Genomic DNA, 17,759 nt, shown 5'->3' with positions numbered 1-17,759 from the left:
CTTAAATAAGTTTCTAAAATTTAAAACCTAAATAAATTATCCTTCAATATGTTTATTCAATTTAATTTAACATATAATAAAAAGAAAGGATGGAAAACGATTTGATTGCCATGGTTATTTTTTCAATTCTAATGCTGTCATTGGTTAGAAAAATAATGAAAACAAAAGTGCCTGTTGTAATCCATCTACTGTCATTAAACCTGTCAAAGGAGAAAAAGAAAAAGTGTTTCGTGCTTCCCAAAACCTAACGATAATGATTCTCAGTAGGTGGCATCCTCTTCATGGAGACAAAAGAACAGTGATGAGGCAAGCTTTGGTTTGCATGCCGTTACATGTTGAACCGGTGGTAACAATCAAAGCATGTTATGATTAATCGGTAATCTCTGAAAGACATTACAGACAGTATCATGACATTACCAGTATGCAGTGCTAAGCTTATTTAACAGTGAAAATAAGTTATTAAATTTATCAATTTCACCAGTGAAAGGAAAAGAGCTAGAGACAGAATACCTAACATAGGCTTTCCCTTTTGGGCCCAATTTTTATTTACATAACATTAAGTACAACTGTGCACTGTTTCTGACTGATTTTAATGTTTATAGTATTCGTAAAAAAAAATTGGAATGACAATTTGTTTAATTGACGGATGGATAGATAGATATTTTATTGATACAGAGAGAAATGTGGGTATAAGAAGGATGTATGACCGGGGAAATTATTTAAAAAATTGCTTCAAAAACTGCATTGTATTATTTATACTTTTCTCTATTTGAAATTGATCTAATCAAACAGTTTTAACACTTAGCAGTTTCTAGTGTTAAGCCATTTAATGTGTCAAATTAGGGAATTCACATATTTTTTATAGTTCATTATGTTATTTAAGATTTTTTTAAACCATCACCTGGATCCCAGTCTTATTTACTCAAGAAGTACTTATAAAAGGGTAATTATGTTACAATAATTAAAATCTCCTGTCAACCCTTAGAGACAGATATCATTAACTTCAATAATGGGATGCCAACATTAATAAATTAAATATAAAGAACAATAGATGCATATTTTTTGAAGGAAAGCTACTCCTGAGTCAAAAGCTGTTTTAACAAATGAACAATCTGTAAATTATATAAAATACCTTTCTTCAATATCTTTTTTAGGCTAAATGTCTTCTTTTCATACAAGATGAACGACTTGAAATTACAGACAGGACGGTGTCACAGAGGCACCAAATCTATATCCATTAGATCGAAAACAGACTAAATGAATCAGCATTAAACCTTATTTAAATATTATTAGCAAATTTTTGTTTTAAGAAATCACTGCCTTGAAACAGCGCTACGACGTTTGCAACTGTGCTCGGCAGCAACTGGCTGCCTTCGGCTGGCTCCAGCACACAGCACATTCACATGTATGGATAAGTAAAGAATCATGAATCCATTTGGTCTATATTTCCCTTTTATTGCATCTATTAACCCGGTGCATCTGAAAAAGCTTATGGCCTTAATCCAGCCAAATTCTCATAAAGAAATCTTCTGTTAATTTCACTCCGTTTTTCATCAGAACTTGGTTTTTGCGCTCCGGCAGCGGGAGTCAAGCCAAGCACATTTCTCTGAGTCATCAGAGAGTGGAGAGAGGGAGGAGGAGGAGGAGGTGGAGAAGAAGAAGAAAAAAGGGGGAGGAGGAGAAGCAGGAGGTGGCAAGTCCAGAGTTTTCCTCTCGCTCTTGCAGGCCAGGGCCTACACCGAGCAGCAACAGGCTGAGAAAACCATGCTCTATTGTTTCAGGCCTGCTGGCAATGTGAGTCTTCCTGAAAACTCAGCAAACAACTATCACACACAAATGAGGGAGACGTGCCAAAACACTGCTCACTGAGAGACCTGCCAAAATGGCAGAGAGCTGTTGTGTGAGAAGTTGCAAAGGACTTTCATATAATCTGTTGTTTTCTTTTCCTGGCAGCTCGACAAAAATACTTTGAATGCAATCTTTAAAAAAAGACGGGGAGAACAAGTGGTCTACAATCCTTTTGTAGCTCATGTTCAACACGTAATAAGGCAAATATTTTAGACCTATTTATTTCGAAAGGTCTACAGTCTGGTGTTGCCCTCCATGATCATTACTGTCCACTTCACTCAAAGTTGTTGACAGAATAACAAACCCCACGTCAGCCCTTCCTAAACAAAGTCAAGCATCTTTTATTCCACAACTTAAATTTTTTGGATAATACGGTCTGTGACAAAATGGCTGACACCTTTCTAGTTAATTTGCAACATGTCCACCTTACGCAACCCTGACAGAAATAGTTCAACACCTCTGGCGTACAAGCTTCTTTAAAGACGTTTTTTAACTGCACAGCATCAGATGTACAACACATAGTCAATAGTTCTCTTTAGTCAGGACTTTTTCCAAAGGGGCCTAAGGACCGCAGTCATTAAGCCTCTAGTCTGGATGCTTCAGCAAGAAACAACTTTAGGCCCATATCAAACCTCTTTTAGGAAACATCAAGGCTGTTTTTCAGCAACTCTATGCTTCCTCGGTGCAAAACAGTTTCTTTTAATGTTTTCCCCCCTGGATGTAGACCAAACCAGAGCAAAGTTTTACATGACATTTATTTGAGCAGTGATGTGTCGAGAAATCCAGTTTCAGTATGACTGGATCACAGTGCTGCATTCGACACGGCTGATCATAAGATACTGCTCGTAAGGCTGGGAAAGGGGGAGGGAACTTTCTGTCCTAAATTTTTTGTTCAAATCATATTTAAATGATAGATATTTCATGTCAACTGGTAATTATGAGTCTGAAAATCGTATTGCGTAATATTTGTTTTATTCTGTTTAACTCGGTTCACAGTAGCACTGCAGGCGAGTGGTGATGTGTGAATCCTCATGTTCTATTGATTATACTGCTTCCTGTACAGTATATGTAAAAATTAACCCCTTGTACTAAAAAATATATAGGTATTTTTGTGATACAGACAATTGTCCAATTTAAATGGAACATCCGACTAACAAAACAAAGACCAGAGAAGCTCTGATCAAAGCTCACGCAGAGGGAGTGCAACTTCATTCTCTGTTCAGGACGCCATCCACGACAAAATAGGTGTTGGCTGCTATTAATTTCAAATATCTCATATCTATAACCTTTAAGAAGCTCAAAATTATTAATAAAAGGTTATGATGTAATGGGGGGGTTCTCCGTCATGGTTGCAGACTTGTAGCTATGTTCAACAAAAGAAAATGAATGACACGACAGGAGAGAACTAACCAGTTAAAACAAAGCGGTGCAATTCTGAAGAACGACCCGTCATTTCTCATCTTGGGATTAGTTCAAACAGTCAGCAGGTTCTCATGTCTCCCTGGACCTGTCAGGCAGCTCCACTGTTTGTTTTCCACACGTCCAACGTGGGGACAGATTTGGAATAGGGTGACAGCGGAGTCTATTTTCTCCACCTGGAAGCTTGCAACGGAGGGGAGGGAAACTCAAGACTTGTTTTACCCGCTTCCTGGAAACAGTAAAGCAAGCGGGAGGCCCCCCTGTCAGAGAAAGGGGTAGAGAGAGACTATGCGAGAGTGTGCGGGGAGAGAGAGACTGAAACCTCTGGTCAACAGATAAGGAATATGTTGTGTGAATGTATGAGTGGGAGTGTTTATGTACCTGCCTGAGTGTGTTTCTGTGTGTGTCAAAGAGAAAATGATAGAATGGTAAAGAGCACAAGCTCAGGTCAGGGGGATGTGCTGATGCCCACGAAGATCTGTTTACAGTAGAGTGCCCCTGACGACCCCCCCAGAGGATGCAGGACTCGCTGCCAACAAGCACACAAACACACAACCACATGGACACACACACATATCATCCCGGCCACATGTCTCAGCAGACATGGATACATGGAGTCTAAGGTGACCAGTAAGAAACAACTCGATTCCAGAGCATAGATATCTGTCGTGGCACTAAAAAATCCAGCCGGGAGGAAGGTGTTAAAAGGTGTGTGACGGGGGAGAAGGCTCAAGAAATGGTCCGCCGGCAAAGCCGACGACGGAGCCCTGCACAAGGCGATTTTGCAACCACATTGCACGAGCTTCTGCGTGAGGAGATAAAACAAAGACGAACTGGAGGCCAACGAGGTGCGAGTGTGGGAGTTTTACAGGCTCGTTCCAGGGCCTGAAGGTAGAGACCGGAGAAAGGATGAGCAGAGGTTCCTGGAAGTTACGGCGTCTGGCCCAAAAAAAAAAAAAAAGGTCCCTAACCCCAAGTGAAACCTCATCTCGTTGTTCTTAAACAAGCAAGTTAGAACATGTTAATTAACCCGCTGCTTCCAGTCTTTATGCTAAGCCTGAAACTTTTCCGGCAAGCGCCCTTGAAAAGCTCACCCCCCCCCCCCCCCCCCCCCCCCCAACCCTTTTATCAGTCATTAAAATTGATAAGGGACACAACTAATAAAATGGGATCCAAGTTTAATTTTAGAGGAATAAATGTCAGCACGATAGCATAAGCAAACAACTTCACTCCATATTTTCCCTCTGGTCATCCATGCCCCCGCCATGCAGCAGGACGATGCCACCCAAGGGAGCACCCCCCCCCCCGTTAGAGAACCACTGTGCGAAGCTAAGCTTACTGGCTGCTGGAGCTTGATATTTAATATACAGCCATGAGAACTGTATCAACCTTCTCGTCTGACTCTCGGCATGAAAGCAAATAAGTTTGTTCCCTCACTATTCCTTTTTATTTCTCACCTTCCCCTACCTTTCTGCCCTGCTGTGCTTCTCACATTTGCACATGACGGCCAGGTTTTAAGCCTGCCTGTTACATTTCAGTGGTAGACTCGCTTCACACACGTGGGCGACGTGTAGTGCGCCGGCTGACTCACCAACCTGCTCCTCTGTCACAGTGATTAACTGTGATCAATTCTGTGTGACACTCATGACTGTGCTAATATGAAATAACGGGGCCTGTACAAAGGTGGAGCTGGCTGATGTCAATAAGGCGACAGAGACAAATATAAAGGCTCAAGCTCACATATGCTCTACATTATAGGGCGTAGCGTTGATGCTTTATAATGGACATGGTCAAGGTCCAAGGTGTTTATAGGTGGTGTGTGGGCTCACTGTACACTCAATATGTACACTGTATGCAGGAATGTAGTAAATACAGGTAGAGAAAATGTAACTGTGCCCTGATAAGTTTGTATGGAAGTTGGTATATGTGTAGTGTACTGAACTGTGTAAATACGTCAGTGTATGGGAACAGAAAACCTGTCTGTGAGCATGACCACGGGGACAGAGATGGAGACACAAAGACAGAGAGAAAGTGGGACAGACAGCAGCGACACAGCCTCCCTCCTCTCCTCTCCTCTCCCTTTTGCTGCCGAGGGGAAGCGAAGGAGGTCACCCAAACCTACGAGCACTCAATCAACCTGCCGGCGACCTTGCTCGTCCTGGATACAGCGCCTGCTCCCTCTGTTTGTCTGCCTGCGACGCTACCATCCTCTTGCAGCCAGTGCCAGGTTACACCGCCACAGGCACAGAGGTGCCATTCCACCAGATGCCCACTTTTCTGACCACGCTGTGCACAAAATCTACGGCGGACAGCTCTGTTTTTTTTTTTTCGTCACTGCATCGTACAAAGAGAGATCTTTGACAGGGATCACGACTAGGGCTGCAACTAATTTTCATAATAGATTAATCTCTTGATTAGTTTCTCGATTAATCGATTAGTTGTTGGGACCATAAAATGTCATAAAATGTTGAAAATATATTTATCCTGTTTCCCCAACCCCAAAATTATGATTTATTTTGTCCACACACCATAGATATTTAGTTTACTGTTGCAGAGGAGCAAAGAATTCATAAAAACTACTTGAACCGATTTTCAAAAGAGTTGGCTTTTTCTCATCTGGTGAAATACAGCAAAGTGTTCTAATCACTATGAAGGGATGGTTTTGATAAACTGGACGTTTGCCAAAGTGAAATACAGTGAATGAGTCAGAGACATTCAAACATCTAAACATGCATGTTAAGATTCTGAGGACACCACCCAGACAACCCTGTCAGTGACTCATCAGCTCACATTCAGTGATTGATCACCAGGCAGCACCAAACCACAGAAACAACAACAATCTGCTGGCACCAAGACGGGATTTACATTATTGAAACGAAAAACATTAATCAAGATGAGATTATTTTCTCTACTCAGGAGATTAATTGGAGGACTGTAACTAACAATTACTTTTGCTTTTGAGATTATGTTTTAGATTATTATATTAGTCGTTTGGTTTAAATTAAGTCTGAAAATTGTGAAGTTGTACAGAATAGTCACAGATTACGTTCCTGTCAATCAGCTAATTCATAAACTGATATAGTACGAATCAGAAAATATATATATTTTTAAATGCCCTCACATCTGAATCACCAGCCGACATTTTCAAATTGTTTTGTGCAAAAATAACATATATTCAACAAATTATCAAAAAGAACTAAGGACACCAGCAGATATTCACACATAATAAAACAAAAGAATTTTTGCAAAAAAATTAACCACATAAAATCAAACAATTAACTGATTGACAAAGCAAAGTAGTTTCAAAATGATTCTGAGTTGACCGATTCACTAAATCATCACACTAACTGACCCCCCTTAATCCAAACCACAACATTGGTCTTATACTCTATATGTCAGCCTGAACAGAGTGATATGATAAAATTCAGAAAAGAGTCAAATTAGCATGCGTGGTGTGACGTCAGCATCACAAAACCAAAAACAAATCGCAAAGTAGGTTTCTTGATGGCACTGCTCTGGAGTCGTGAGTCATGATGAGATCAGGAGTTTTAAGCACTGCAGATATAAACTAAATATTGTAATATTTTAATAATCAGACGTGCACTACAAGGCAATTACCAGCTAATGTAATAAAGGAGGAAGCAGCTGAACTCCTCCACCAGCTACTGCTAGGGTGCAAATGAAGACGCAAGCCTGCAGATATCTCTATCAGCTGTGACAGTCAGGTCACATTCCTTTGTTATGTGCTGTCGGATGGGCCTTCCCCTTCGGAAAGTTACTTATGAGTGTGGATACAGCTGCAGAGATGGCTCCGCTGACCACAGCTACAAAAGGCATGGAAAGACAACACATGCGCAGAGACAGACGAGGGAGGAAGCAGGGCAGGAGAGAAGAGGGAGGCAGACTTGAGACGGGGGAAGTGAATGTAATTCATCATTAAAAGGGCAGGTTCCTCAGTGATGTGTGTGTGTGTATGGTGTGTGTACAGTTTGTGTTTTTGTGAATTGTAGAAATAGGTGTGGGAGGCGTAAGCGAGCTGGCTGCAACTCCTCTTATCGCTCCGCAGAGCAATGTGGAGAATGAGGATTCTGGGTTCTTCCCTGATGATCAGAGATACACAGAGAGGCTGATACAACCCCCCCTTCTTTTCTCTTCCTTTCCAGCTCTGTCATGCACACACAGGCAAACATACAATTACAAGCTCAGCAAATAGCATGAAGGCTAAGGCTATGGGCAATCACTAAAGAGAACCACCTTTTTTGCACCGAGTCCGTTGTTTGTACGTAAAAGAATGTGTCTCGATTGATCAATTATTTGTCTCCTTTTGTTGAAATAGAATAGTTTAAATTGCATTTTTTTTTCTCGACTGCAGTGAAAAATACAAAGATATTAATTTTAAATTTATATAAAACAGCAGCTAATTTATCACTTTAAAAACAGTTGGCAAATACCTTTCTGTTGATGAAAAAAAGTTTATACCTAAATGAAAAGCTTTAGATTATGTCCACTGATACACGATATTAATTCTGAATGGGGTCAGAGCAGAGAGGGAGACATTCCTGGCCCCAGTTGCCCGATGAGATTATTTACAGTCAGAGTCGTGTATTATACAAGTGAGTCGTGAATTTGTAACTCTGACTACAGCACTTTACACGACACAACCTCATCTGTAATTCAGATGCAGGTTTCATCACAAGGACTGCGAGCAGACACCCAGGAGTCTGACACCAGGGTGGTGCATGTGTGATCGGTGAGAGAGAGGGAGTGAGTGGATTTTGTTGTTTGGGGTGTTTTTGTGCATGTAAAGTCCTGTGCAGAGTCACAGTTCTGTGACTAACAGTGTGTTAATTCAATGATGATATAGCAGCGGATATTAAGCCTCTTAATCAGCAGTATGTCTCTGTGTCTCCCCGTCTCTCTTCTCACTAATTCTCTCACTCGCTCCGCTCTTCTTTCCCAACTATCAATCCGCTTTATACTCCCTTCATCATCTCTCTCTGTTCCTCTTTAATGCACATTTATCTGTCTGTCTTCCTTCCATCCTTTCTGTCTCACCCTCTCTCTCTCTCCACACGTTCTCTCGCTGTGCGTGTGCCTTGCCTACTCATCTCCCCTGTCTTTTTCTCCATTTAACTCTCCTTTCATCTGTCACAGCGGCCTCCACCCTCTTTCTCTCACACTCCCCGTCTCCGTTCTTGTCTGTGAGCGGTGGGTCTGCATGGTGCTAGTTATCCAGCAACCATCCAGCCATCCCTCGACTGGGAAGCCAGACAGCCAGACAGGCAACAGGGTAGACATGTAGGCAAAAGACGACCAGAGAGGAGAGAAGAGTGACAGCCAGCCAGCTACTGCTGCAAAACTGACAGACAGGAGGCAAAAAAATAAAAGAAAGAAAGCAATTGGATGGCAGACATCCAGAGAGGCAGCCAGGCAAGTGGAGGACTGAGAGGCGCTCAGTAAGAGACTACCAAACAGGTATGGAGACCGATACATGCAGGCAAGTGGGAGGCAGACAAGTAGGTAGAGCAGCCAGACAAGCAGGTCGTCACAGGCCGGTGCGCAGCAGCCAGCCGAGCTACGAGTCCAGCATCTCAACAGGCCAGAGGGTCAGTAATTGCATGGCTGATAAACACTGCCTCTGCCTGGGCCTGGCACAGTACTGCAGGCAGTAAATTATGCATGCATGGCGATGAATAACCCTTTAATTACTGGGTGTTCAGTCCAAAAGAAGTCTCCTCTGAAAACCTGCCGCGAGGCTTTCGGTAAGGACATTGGAGGAATTCAAATATGACCAAGACAGCTTCAGTGCTCCAACTGCTTGATAGTTGAGCTGAAACATTAAAGCAATTAAAGGGGCAGTAGGCGATTTTTGGAGAAAATCGTTTCTCTCTTTGTTTTTGTCGAACCCACAATCTCCGGTATGGGCCAAAAACCACGGAGTTGCGACGATATTCATTTTATATTCATTCATGATGAAGATATAATATTAAACATTCAAGAACGGCACAATCTCTTATTTTTCATTTATTAAAGTTAGAGACAGTTGTGGCTCCTGAACAAGCTGGACTGTGGCTGAGCATGGCTGCAGTATGTTGCTATATTTAAAGCAGGAGGGATTTCTGTTAAAACATACTGTACACATTTCCCCAACTGTACCCTAATGAAACCATCGTGTTACAGCAAGAATGTCCGAGAATAGCATTACAGTGATACACAGGAAGCAGATTTACCAGACCCGGGGTTGCAGCACTGGCGCAATGCTCCGGTTTCACCATGTGGTGAGGATTTTACTCCAGGCAAACGCCTACAATTCCAATAGCTCTGACTCAGCGAAACGTGTTGCCCGTCTTCTGCTCACCAGATGTGGCAAAGGGTTTCTTCCAGAGCAATCTACCCCCGAACCCAATTTTACCATAAAATATGGTCAAATTCAATAACAGCGCCACAAGTTTTTGAATATAAAAATCTGTCTCGGTGTTAAGGCTGAGAGTTTGTTTTAGTATGTGAAAGGTTGATCTAGATGAGAGGACTAGTGAAGCAGTGCAGCACCTTTTCCTTTCATTACAGAGTTAAGAAACATTGTGCTCGCTCATCAGACTTTTGTAACCTTTACAGTGGCCAACTGCCAGCTGTTTCCACAGGCGCTATGCTTTTTATTCTTTTTTATACTCAATGGTCTGTCACCCACATCTTTGCTCTCTGGCTGTGTTCCTACTGGGTCAAGTCACAATGACAGGAAACCATGAACCGTCTTCTTTGGGAGCGACACAGTTTGCTTCACACAACCTTAGAGAGATCAATGTGCTCACATCCCCACAGCCTAAAACAAGTCATTAAACACTATTCACCATTTCCAGGAAGTGTAGAGGATTTGAAATACCAAGGAGCCATTAAATTTAATGTTGCCAAAAAAGAAAAAGGAAAAGAAAAAAAAATCCCAAATTAAATAACACTGGCATGGATCTAGCCTGACTGAGGCAGATTTTCCAAAGGCCTTACAGTTTCCATCTTTTACCAATTTTCACGAGTGGACTGCAGATAATTGTTCTAATTTACTGGAATCCCCACTCCCCCAAAACAGCCAATTGATTTATGTTTTTGTACTGGTTAGTTCTGGCTGTGGTTAGGTACCCACAGGCATCTTCCTCTACTTGCCAACATGCCCTTAAAAGATCAATCAAGAAGAGGCACAGAAAATGACCAGACACACCGAGGCGGGAGAAAAAGCCATGACTGGAGGTGACTCACAGAGGAGAATCAGAAGACTAGCTGCCTGTCTGAGCCGGGAGTACAATTTATCACTCACTGTGGGAGGTCAATTGCACATACTGTATTTCATGCTGTTTATATAGAAGCATGTGAGCAAATCTGGCGTTATTCATTCCAATGGTGACCCAATATTAATAACCACATTGCGCCTACAGTACTTTGTAACATTTTGGTTCAGAGTCTTAACTTTTATAACTCTGTCTTATGTTACAGGAAAACTTTGGCTTAAAATGAGCATGAGTTTTTTTTTTATTATGGGTTTGCATATGCCGATGAAAAAAACAACTCCCCTTTTGTTGAGTGTGCTGCATTTACTTACATATCAGATTTCTTGTCTTGAAAATAACTATGAATTTCCAGTACAGTTTGGCTGATTTTAGCTGCAATCAAATCTAATATTGGCCACAACTAGATTATTAGATCTTCTACATATTAAACTAACTTGAAACCATTTTTTGGGGGGAATCTCACAACAGACCAGAATTGTAAGAATTAGGATACCCAAACTCAAATCTTTTAACTACCATAACAGAAAGTCACAGTAAGCCATAAACACTATTAATAATAACATTCTATATTACTTTTTCTGTCAACAATTTAAGGACAATACCAAATGCAACAACGCTTTCTCACTTCTCTTTCCTGTCTGTCACTGTGCCTTAATGCCCATTGGTTCTAACTGAAGAAGAAATAAAAAACATTAAAAAACCTCAAAACCATGGGGTAGTTTAAAAAGAAAAAGTTGTGGACTAATTCAGACATCAGATTTGGTGCTCTGCAGCAGCAGGATGGTGTATGTGAGACTGATTTAAAAAAAAGCTATAGTGCCCATGATGATGGAAATGAATGAGTACGAGTTAATAGTCAACAACAGACAGTACTCATTTTTGGGGATTTAATAATTTTTCCCTTTTTCTTTTTACATGAGATTTATTTACAAAAAGAAAAATATCACTAGATTAGACATCTGGCTGCAGCATCTGCGTGGTTAACAGGAAGAATTGTCAATATAGGAAGGCACAGTCAGAGCAATGTTGATTTTCGTGACAAATGTCTGTACACCACCGCAGCGTGTTTGCTTTGGTCATAGCTGCAGGAGGTTGAGCCGACCACAGTCTTTCTTCCTGTTTCCTCCTGGGTCTCCTCTTGTGCCAGGCTAACAAACCATTATGTTGTCAGATCAATAAAGATGCTAGATGCTAAATGACTGGTCACACTGGAACCAGATCAAGTAGCTGTTGGTGATTCACATATGAGAAATGTTGCGCTACATGAGACTGGAGCTGATTTTTCTAAAGTCATCTCTGCACGAGAAACTTTTGTTGCCTTCAAAGTCTTTCTGGCCATTAGCGCATGATATTACATCCGTGGGTCATTGTACCAACAACCTGACAGAAAAAGGTCATTATTTTCTCTTGTTAAATTGAAAATGATCCATACCATGGCTGCAGTGTGGCTGTCGGAAGGGCAAGCTGGACTGGTCAGGTCAGACATCGGTAAGATATCTGCTCATTTTTTCCATACACAGGATGTGGTGAAAGAATCATTGGGTCATATAAGGCCATTAATACAACATAAAGGTTACGACATGTATGTGACATGCCATTTCTTAACAATTCAACTCTGATACCACCCCCGCATGAAGGTAATGCCAGACTTTTACAGCTTCACAGTAATAGAAGGGAAATCCCTTGAATGCTTAATCAAATGCTAAATCAAATGCACCTTTTTTTTTTTTAACTCTGAATGCTGGTTTAGTTAAGATGTGTCAGTGTGGAGCAGCCTCTCAGAGCTAAAAGTGAGAGTGCACCAGTATGTGAGCCGCTCCAATGACAATGAATAACAGATGGGCTTTGGGAAGTTGGCCGATAGTGTTGAAGAGGACTTTGAAAACAGGCGCCGTTTTGTAAATAATGAATATTTCGGCAAATACTTCTAAACCAAAATATGTGACATGGATGTGAAATAGTGACGGTGCATCACTTGCTGTAAAAGAAGCAGATACAAGACTTTATCTCATGATGACATGACAGATTCAATTCTGGTTTGCTGCTTTCTGGTCTTGGGAGAGATTTGCATGCTCACAAATATTTATTATACTGTCTAAGATCAAATAAATAGCATATGGGAATTCTGCTTTGGAGTGGATTTCACCTAAGGGCAAGCCAACTTTGCAAGGAATGATCATCGGTGGAGTAAATTAACAATGACATTCGGTATGGGTCAGTTTCCTGGAAACTAACGCTTCAAACAGACAAAGACAAACGCAGATGAAAAGTAATCCCTCCATTTGAACTTTTTCTGTACGGTGCTGAATAATCGGGAACCTTTCCCAGCATGCACTGGGTGAGAGGTTGGGCATAACCTTGACAAGTCATCACTCTAGCTTTTGCATTAATTCTCAAATCCAGGAATGCACTCAGCTCTAAACCTGTATGCACACAAAAGGGACATGAACGTGCTCCCCTCTGACATCATCATCCCTGTGGGATTACAGAACATTTAAGATAAATTTATTTTTTGACCCTGAGTTCAATCCCCAGGTTAAATGTCTGCAAACATCAGAAAAAGTACAACAATATCATCATCTTTACCTATCATTACCACTCGTCCAGTCACATTTGCCTTCAACATCAACAATGCAATTCTCACAGAGGGCTGGGGAATATCAAAAGTGACTTCATCACTTTGATAGCCATGGATTTCTGGCATTCTTTTCTTGAAAGAAAGAAAAAAGAAACCCAGGGCTCTACTTAAAATTCAACTGCAAAGCCCCATCAGAGCGGATGGCTGTGGATTTCACCAGATATTATGGCCTCAATCTATTATTGACATGGTGTCTGTGATTACTTGATGGCAGTAATCAGCTTGGTAACAGCCACCTGCATCTCTGTCCTTTGTTGCATTCTGAATGAAACTCCAGAGAGAAATGAGGACTGAGCAGCATGCAAGTAAGTGCTTGTGTCTCCCAAGTCCTTGGGAATGAACCCACTGAACTCCCAAAGGTGTGTATAATAAGTCAGATAAAACCAAACCTTACACCAACTCCCCATCTAGTGGACAAAAACTGTCATCACTTAAAAAAAAGAATCAGTATTGAATAACATTAGTCAGTGGGATTTAATCCAGGTAATATGAGCAAATTTATGGCATAATGTGGTTAAATGGGACAAATAAATAAAAGACGGAGGCGGGCCAACGGGCCCTGCTATAGGAGAGAACCTCATTTTGACTGGAGCAGTGACTAGTGGAGATAAACATGCAAAGGTTTGAGCACAAGTTAAAAGAAATTCTAATTTATTGTAGTAATGAAAATGAAGATCTGAACAGACAGGGAACGATTTCTTTTTGTACATAATTAAATTATAATTTCTTGGTAAGGTCGGCTGTCCCAAATTAAAACAGTTTCCTCATGTACTTCTTGTAAACATGTGATGTTTATAAACAATGCAATAGATTGTATGATTGCTCAACTTATTATGACAATGGTGTTCCCACTTCAGGTGCTTTAAAACACAAACAAAAACTTAGGATAAAATCTATTCTTTTAATTCTTGAAAGACTAGCAAAATTATGCAGCTATGAAATCCAACAGCAAATGCATGACCATAATCCGTACAACTAACTAAAATCATTCATTAAGATCGTAGAAGCCTAATAAATTAATATAATGCAGTATAAAAGAAATATAAAATTTGAATATAAAATAGAACCAATAATAAAAAAGCTAATTGATTTCAACCCAGACCCAACAAGCTTTGGCCTATGATAACCAAGTAGATTTTTAAGTTTGGAACAAATGCTAACCTAGAGTAAGATTTTCATTTAATTTCTTCCACTAACGTTTTAGATGAGAAATAAGGGAAGAGGCTGACTGAACAAATATTCTAACCACGGGCACTATCCATGATCCTCAAATAAATCACATGACCAGAAAATCTGCCATTAAGGGCTAACGAAAGGGCAAACAGTACATTATTTTTGATCTTATTTCCATTCCTCTAACATGACAGCATATGCTTGGCTTACTCCTCAGCGTCCGCGAACTGGTCTTGCTCAGTGGGAATGTAAAAGCTGGACCATGAGACAGGAGCAGGGTGGTGTGCAGCTGGGCTGTAGTTGGCTGTCACCGGCAGGTCAACGGCTTCCGTTTGCTGAATTGTCAAATCTCGCAGAGCAAAATGAAGAACGTCTTCTGGACCTGGAGGAGGCACAAAACTCCAGTAAAACATCCATACTAAAACGTTTCTTATAAAAGAGAGAACAAAAATAATTGTGATTCAAGTAGCATTAACACAGTACTGTTAAGGGAGACAGTTTGTTTAAACTTGTATTTGTTTTTACCATACGGTCTGGTCCCAAAGCAAATCTTTTCCCAGCCAGTGAGTGTGACCTCTTGGATCTCGCTCTCCCAGTCTTCCCCCCTCTTGTGGTGGCATCGGTGTAGAGTTGTCCGGTCAGTGTCTCTATAAAAGTTGACTGATCAACTTAAACATTTCAAAACTTCTTTCTACGGTCTTTCTACTGATAAGGGAAATTAGCAAAATCTTTACATTCATCGTTTGATAGCTGACAGCGTAGTTGTTAGTTGACAATACATGCTCATCAAATTTTTTGTCAGGGAGCAGTGTGAGAATTTAACAGACATAGTTTGACATTTGGGGAAATATTTTTTTCTTGCCATAAGCCTTTGTCCAAGGAGGCTACCAGCAACTCTCTAGGTTCACTAATTAACATATCATATCATAGTTTGTTTAATCTGTACAATACTCGAAATGGACAAACAACGAAACTACAGGGGGTGTGACACTAGTTCCGTTTCCAGTCTTTATGCTACTCTTTTTCTGTAATACTGCACTAATTTGAATGTCAAAACTCTTACAACAGTTGTTAGCCCCAATTAAATATTTAGGCTGAAATAGTTAAGATATAATAACCTAATGAGTATTTTGGACTGAATTATTTATTTAAAGAGGTTATCAAAGCAGCTCACCTCTTCTTAAATGTGAATTTCTTGCGTCTACTCTGGTTCTTTGCTGCTGCTTCCGACCGGCAGGCCTCTGGTGCCGTTTTGTCAGAATTACTGGGCAAGGCAACAGTGTCTGAACTGGTGGCCCCATTGAGAGAGACCCCCTCTGAAATGTCTCTGCTGCTGATCCTGCCAGCTGCGGCATCAGTCACTGTGCCTCCTTGTTTCCTGATGGTCCTTGGGGCCGCTGCTTTCATACTCTTGCCTCTGTGCCGTTGGTTCACGTAACCATTAACCACATATTGTGGTTTGGTACCGTTCAGGACGCCAGCTGGTGGGCTCTCGGTGATTGTATCGGCAGTAGCCGGGAGGTCATTATGAGAATCGGTTCCATTAACCATAACTGTGCCTGGGACCTGACCATTGACCTGACCATTGACTTTACAGGTGTTGCGACGCGTTCCTCCTCTTCCACCTTTGAAGTTCATACTATTCAGTGGCATCGCGTCACCTGTGATGTACAGATGAAAAGTTTTCTAAAGTAGCAGAATGAAAGAAAATTAAAATAATGGCTATTATAGTGTTTTGAGCCAGTTTGACAAACATGATTTCTCAGTGAAAAAGTTAAAATAAATTAAACTGAAGGCCTGAAAATAATCCCATGGTATTCTCCATTTATCCAGGAGATTCCAAGTTTTTATATTGAGGAACATTGATGTTATCATTGAAAGAAAACTTTGAAATGGGAATTACACCAAATACTACCATTGCCTTCATAACTATACCAAGGAAAGTACATTAATGGAGACAAAAATTCATTTCAAATTAAATTGGTTTAAGTCACATTTAATTTTAGTACATTGTACAATGATAAACCTATTCTTATTTACTCCTAACAAGTATTCCCCGTGTAACTAAACCCCGAGCCATCAACTACAATTATTGTTCAAAAAGTCACAAAAAGATTATCAATGAGCTACACAGGGAATCATATTCCTTTATTTGAGTGAATGTGAGCAATTTATTTTTAGTTTTGAGTCAATCCCACAACAGCACTAAATGTGTTGTTATCCTCAACTGAAAATACTCTTTCACTTGCACTTTATATTCATATTTGAGTAACATTTACTAAACACTACAGAGACCATCTTCTTAACAAAATAGCAGGGTATTTAGTTTTGTTTTTTAAACAAAACTATTCATTTATGACCTATTTTACGGGTTTATGTCTTCAGTAGGAACAAATGAACTTCGGGCCCAGTGCCACAGATAGGCGAGGAAACTCAGTATTGAAAGATGGACAAACAGTTTTGTTTTGGATGATGAAATCGTGTTGCCTATTACAAAAATATAGAGATTCACCAAACTCCCATTATCACCCAGTGAATAAAGCCATGTTCCCTTAAAGAGGCAAATTATATACATTTACAATTTTAAAGCATCACTACTTTTTCATCAGTGAAAATAGTGTGTGTGTGTGTGTGTGTGTGTGTGTGTGTGTGTGTGTGTTTCAATATGATGTGTATCAAGACACACCAGCTTTATGAAAGCATTGGCAGGTCATATCTATTTAATGAGTTATGTTTCCAGAAAGCGAGCAGATCAAAGATGTATTCCTCCCTCCTCACTTTCTGTCTATTATTTTGTGAAAATTAAAGTTTTGTGTTGGAAGGTTACATTTAACATATTGAGTGCAGGTGGCAGCTGTACTTTGTACAATCAGGTGTTGGCAGTCGACTCGCCTGTGCCGGCTGTTAGCCTAGCCACCTGCTAGCATCTACCCAGAAGCTAGCGTCGTGATTGACAGCTCGCATGTTGATGCGTCAACATGGTTACCATGGAGAAATATATAAACCGGTAAACATATATCAAGATCATACTTTGAGTTCAAACCAGAGCACTCTTACCTGTAGTGTAGCCTGAAGCTCACCTCGACACAGAGCAGCACAGTGACCGACGGTGACCCGCAGAGACCGACGGCCGAGCGGACCGGGAGGAGACCGACGCGCCGGTAGGTGGCGCCACAACACAAAAACAAATGTCATATTTGTTCATAGTTCGATAGTTAGTTTTATTTGTAAACAGTTTAAATATGTAACTACAGTGGGAAACACCAACCCTGGCAGGACTGGAGAGACTGATTGTTTGTTTTCATTTGAAGTAAAGCGGCGACCCCTGGCTGTGGAGCAGAGGAAGCAGGAGAAGAAGACGAAGAAAAAGAAGACGAAAAAGAAGCAGGAAAAGAAGAAGACGA

The 17,759-nt window shown here is 40.8% G+C and overlaps 1 protein-coding gene and 1 long non-coding RNA gene across 4 annotated transcripts in view; both read right to left on the bottom strand.

Moving 5' to 3' along the window:
* The window catches only part of LOC118312312, a 50,615-nt gene extending 38,205 nt beyond the window's left edge, over positions 1-12,410 (bottom strand). The window contains exon 1 of one of the 2 annotated variants that reach the window (XR_004794200.2): positions 11,977-12,410. This is a non-coding gene — a long non-coding RNA (uncharacterized LOC118312312). The remainder of the gene's footprint in view (positions 1-11,976) is intronic. The other variant, XR_004794201.2, reaches the window with a different exon arrangement.
* A 1,406-nt stretch (positions 12,411-13,816) lies between these two features.
* Positions 13,817-17,703, bottom strand: LOC118312310. Of its 2 annotated transcripts, none has more exons than XM_035636831.2 (4): positions 17,413-17,703; positions 15,530-16,041; positions 14,881-15,002; positions 13,817-14,737 (listed from the first exon to the last, which is right to left on the bottom strand). In XM_035636831.2, exons 1-4 carry the CDS (start codon positions 17,548-17,550, stop codon positions 14,562-14,564), a joined length of 948 nt encoding a protein of 315 aa, XP_035492724.2. In that variant the 5' UTR covers positions 17,551-17,703; the 3' UTR covers positions 13,817-14,561. The 2 variants fall into 2 exon arrangements, with proteins under 2 accessions (XP_035492724.2, XP_035492725.2); XM_035636832.2 differs by having other exon boundaries at positions 15,530-16,016.
* Positions 17,704-17,759: the final 56 nt, after the last annotated feature.

Source organism: Scophthalmus maximus, chromosome 8, assembly GCF_022379125.1.
Source record: "Scophthalmus maximus strain ysfricsl-2021 chromosome 8, ASM2237912v1, whole genome shotgun sequence".
NCBI lineage: Eukaryota > Metazoa > Chordata > Actinopteri > Pleuronectiformes > Scophthalmidae > Scophthalmus > Scophthalmus maximus.
This window is presented reverse-complemented; position numbering and strand designations above follow the sequence as displayed.

What these genes read in the sequence shown, in the direction of transcription:
- LOC118312310 (XM_035636831.2), bottom strand. Translation starts at nt 17,550, where the DNA reads ATGACATTTGTTTTTGTGTTGTGGCGCCACCTACCGGCGCGTCGGTCT. An exon ending in AGCTTCAGGCTACACTACAG is followed by an intron (nt 16,042 to 17,412) that starts GTAAGAGTGCTC and finishes CTGCTACTTTAG; the next exon opens with AAAACTTTTCATCTGTACAT. An exon ending in CTTTGGGACCAGACCGTATG is followed by an intron (nt 14,738 to 14,880) that starts GTAAAAACAAAT and finishes TGCCTCCTCCAG; the next exon opens with GTCCAGAAGACGTTCTTCAT.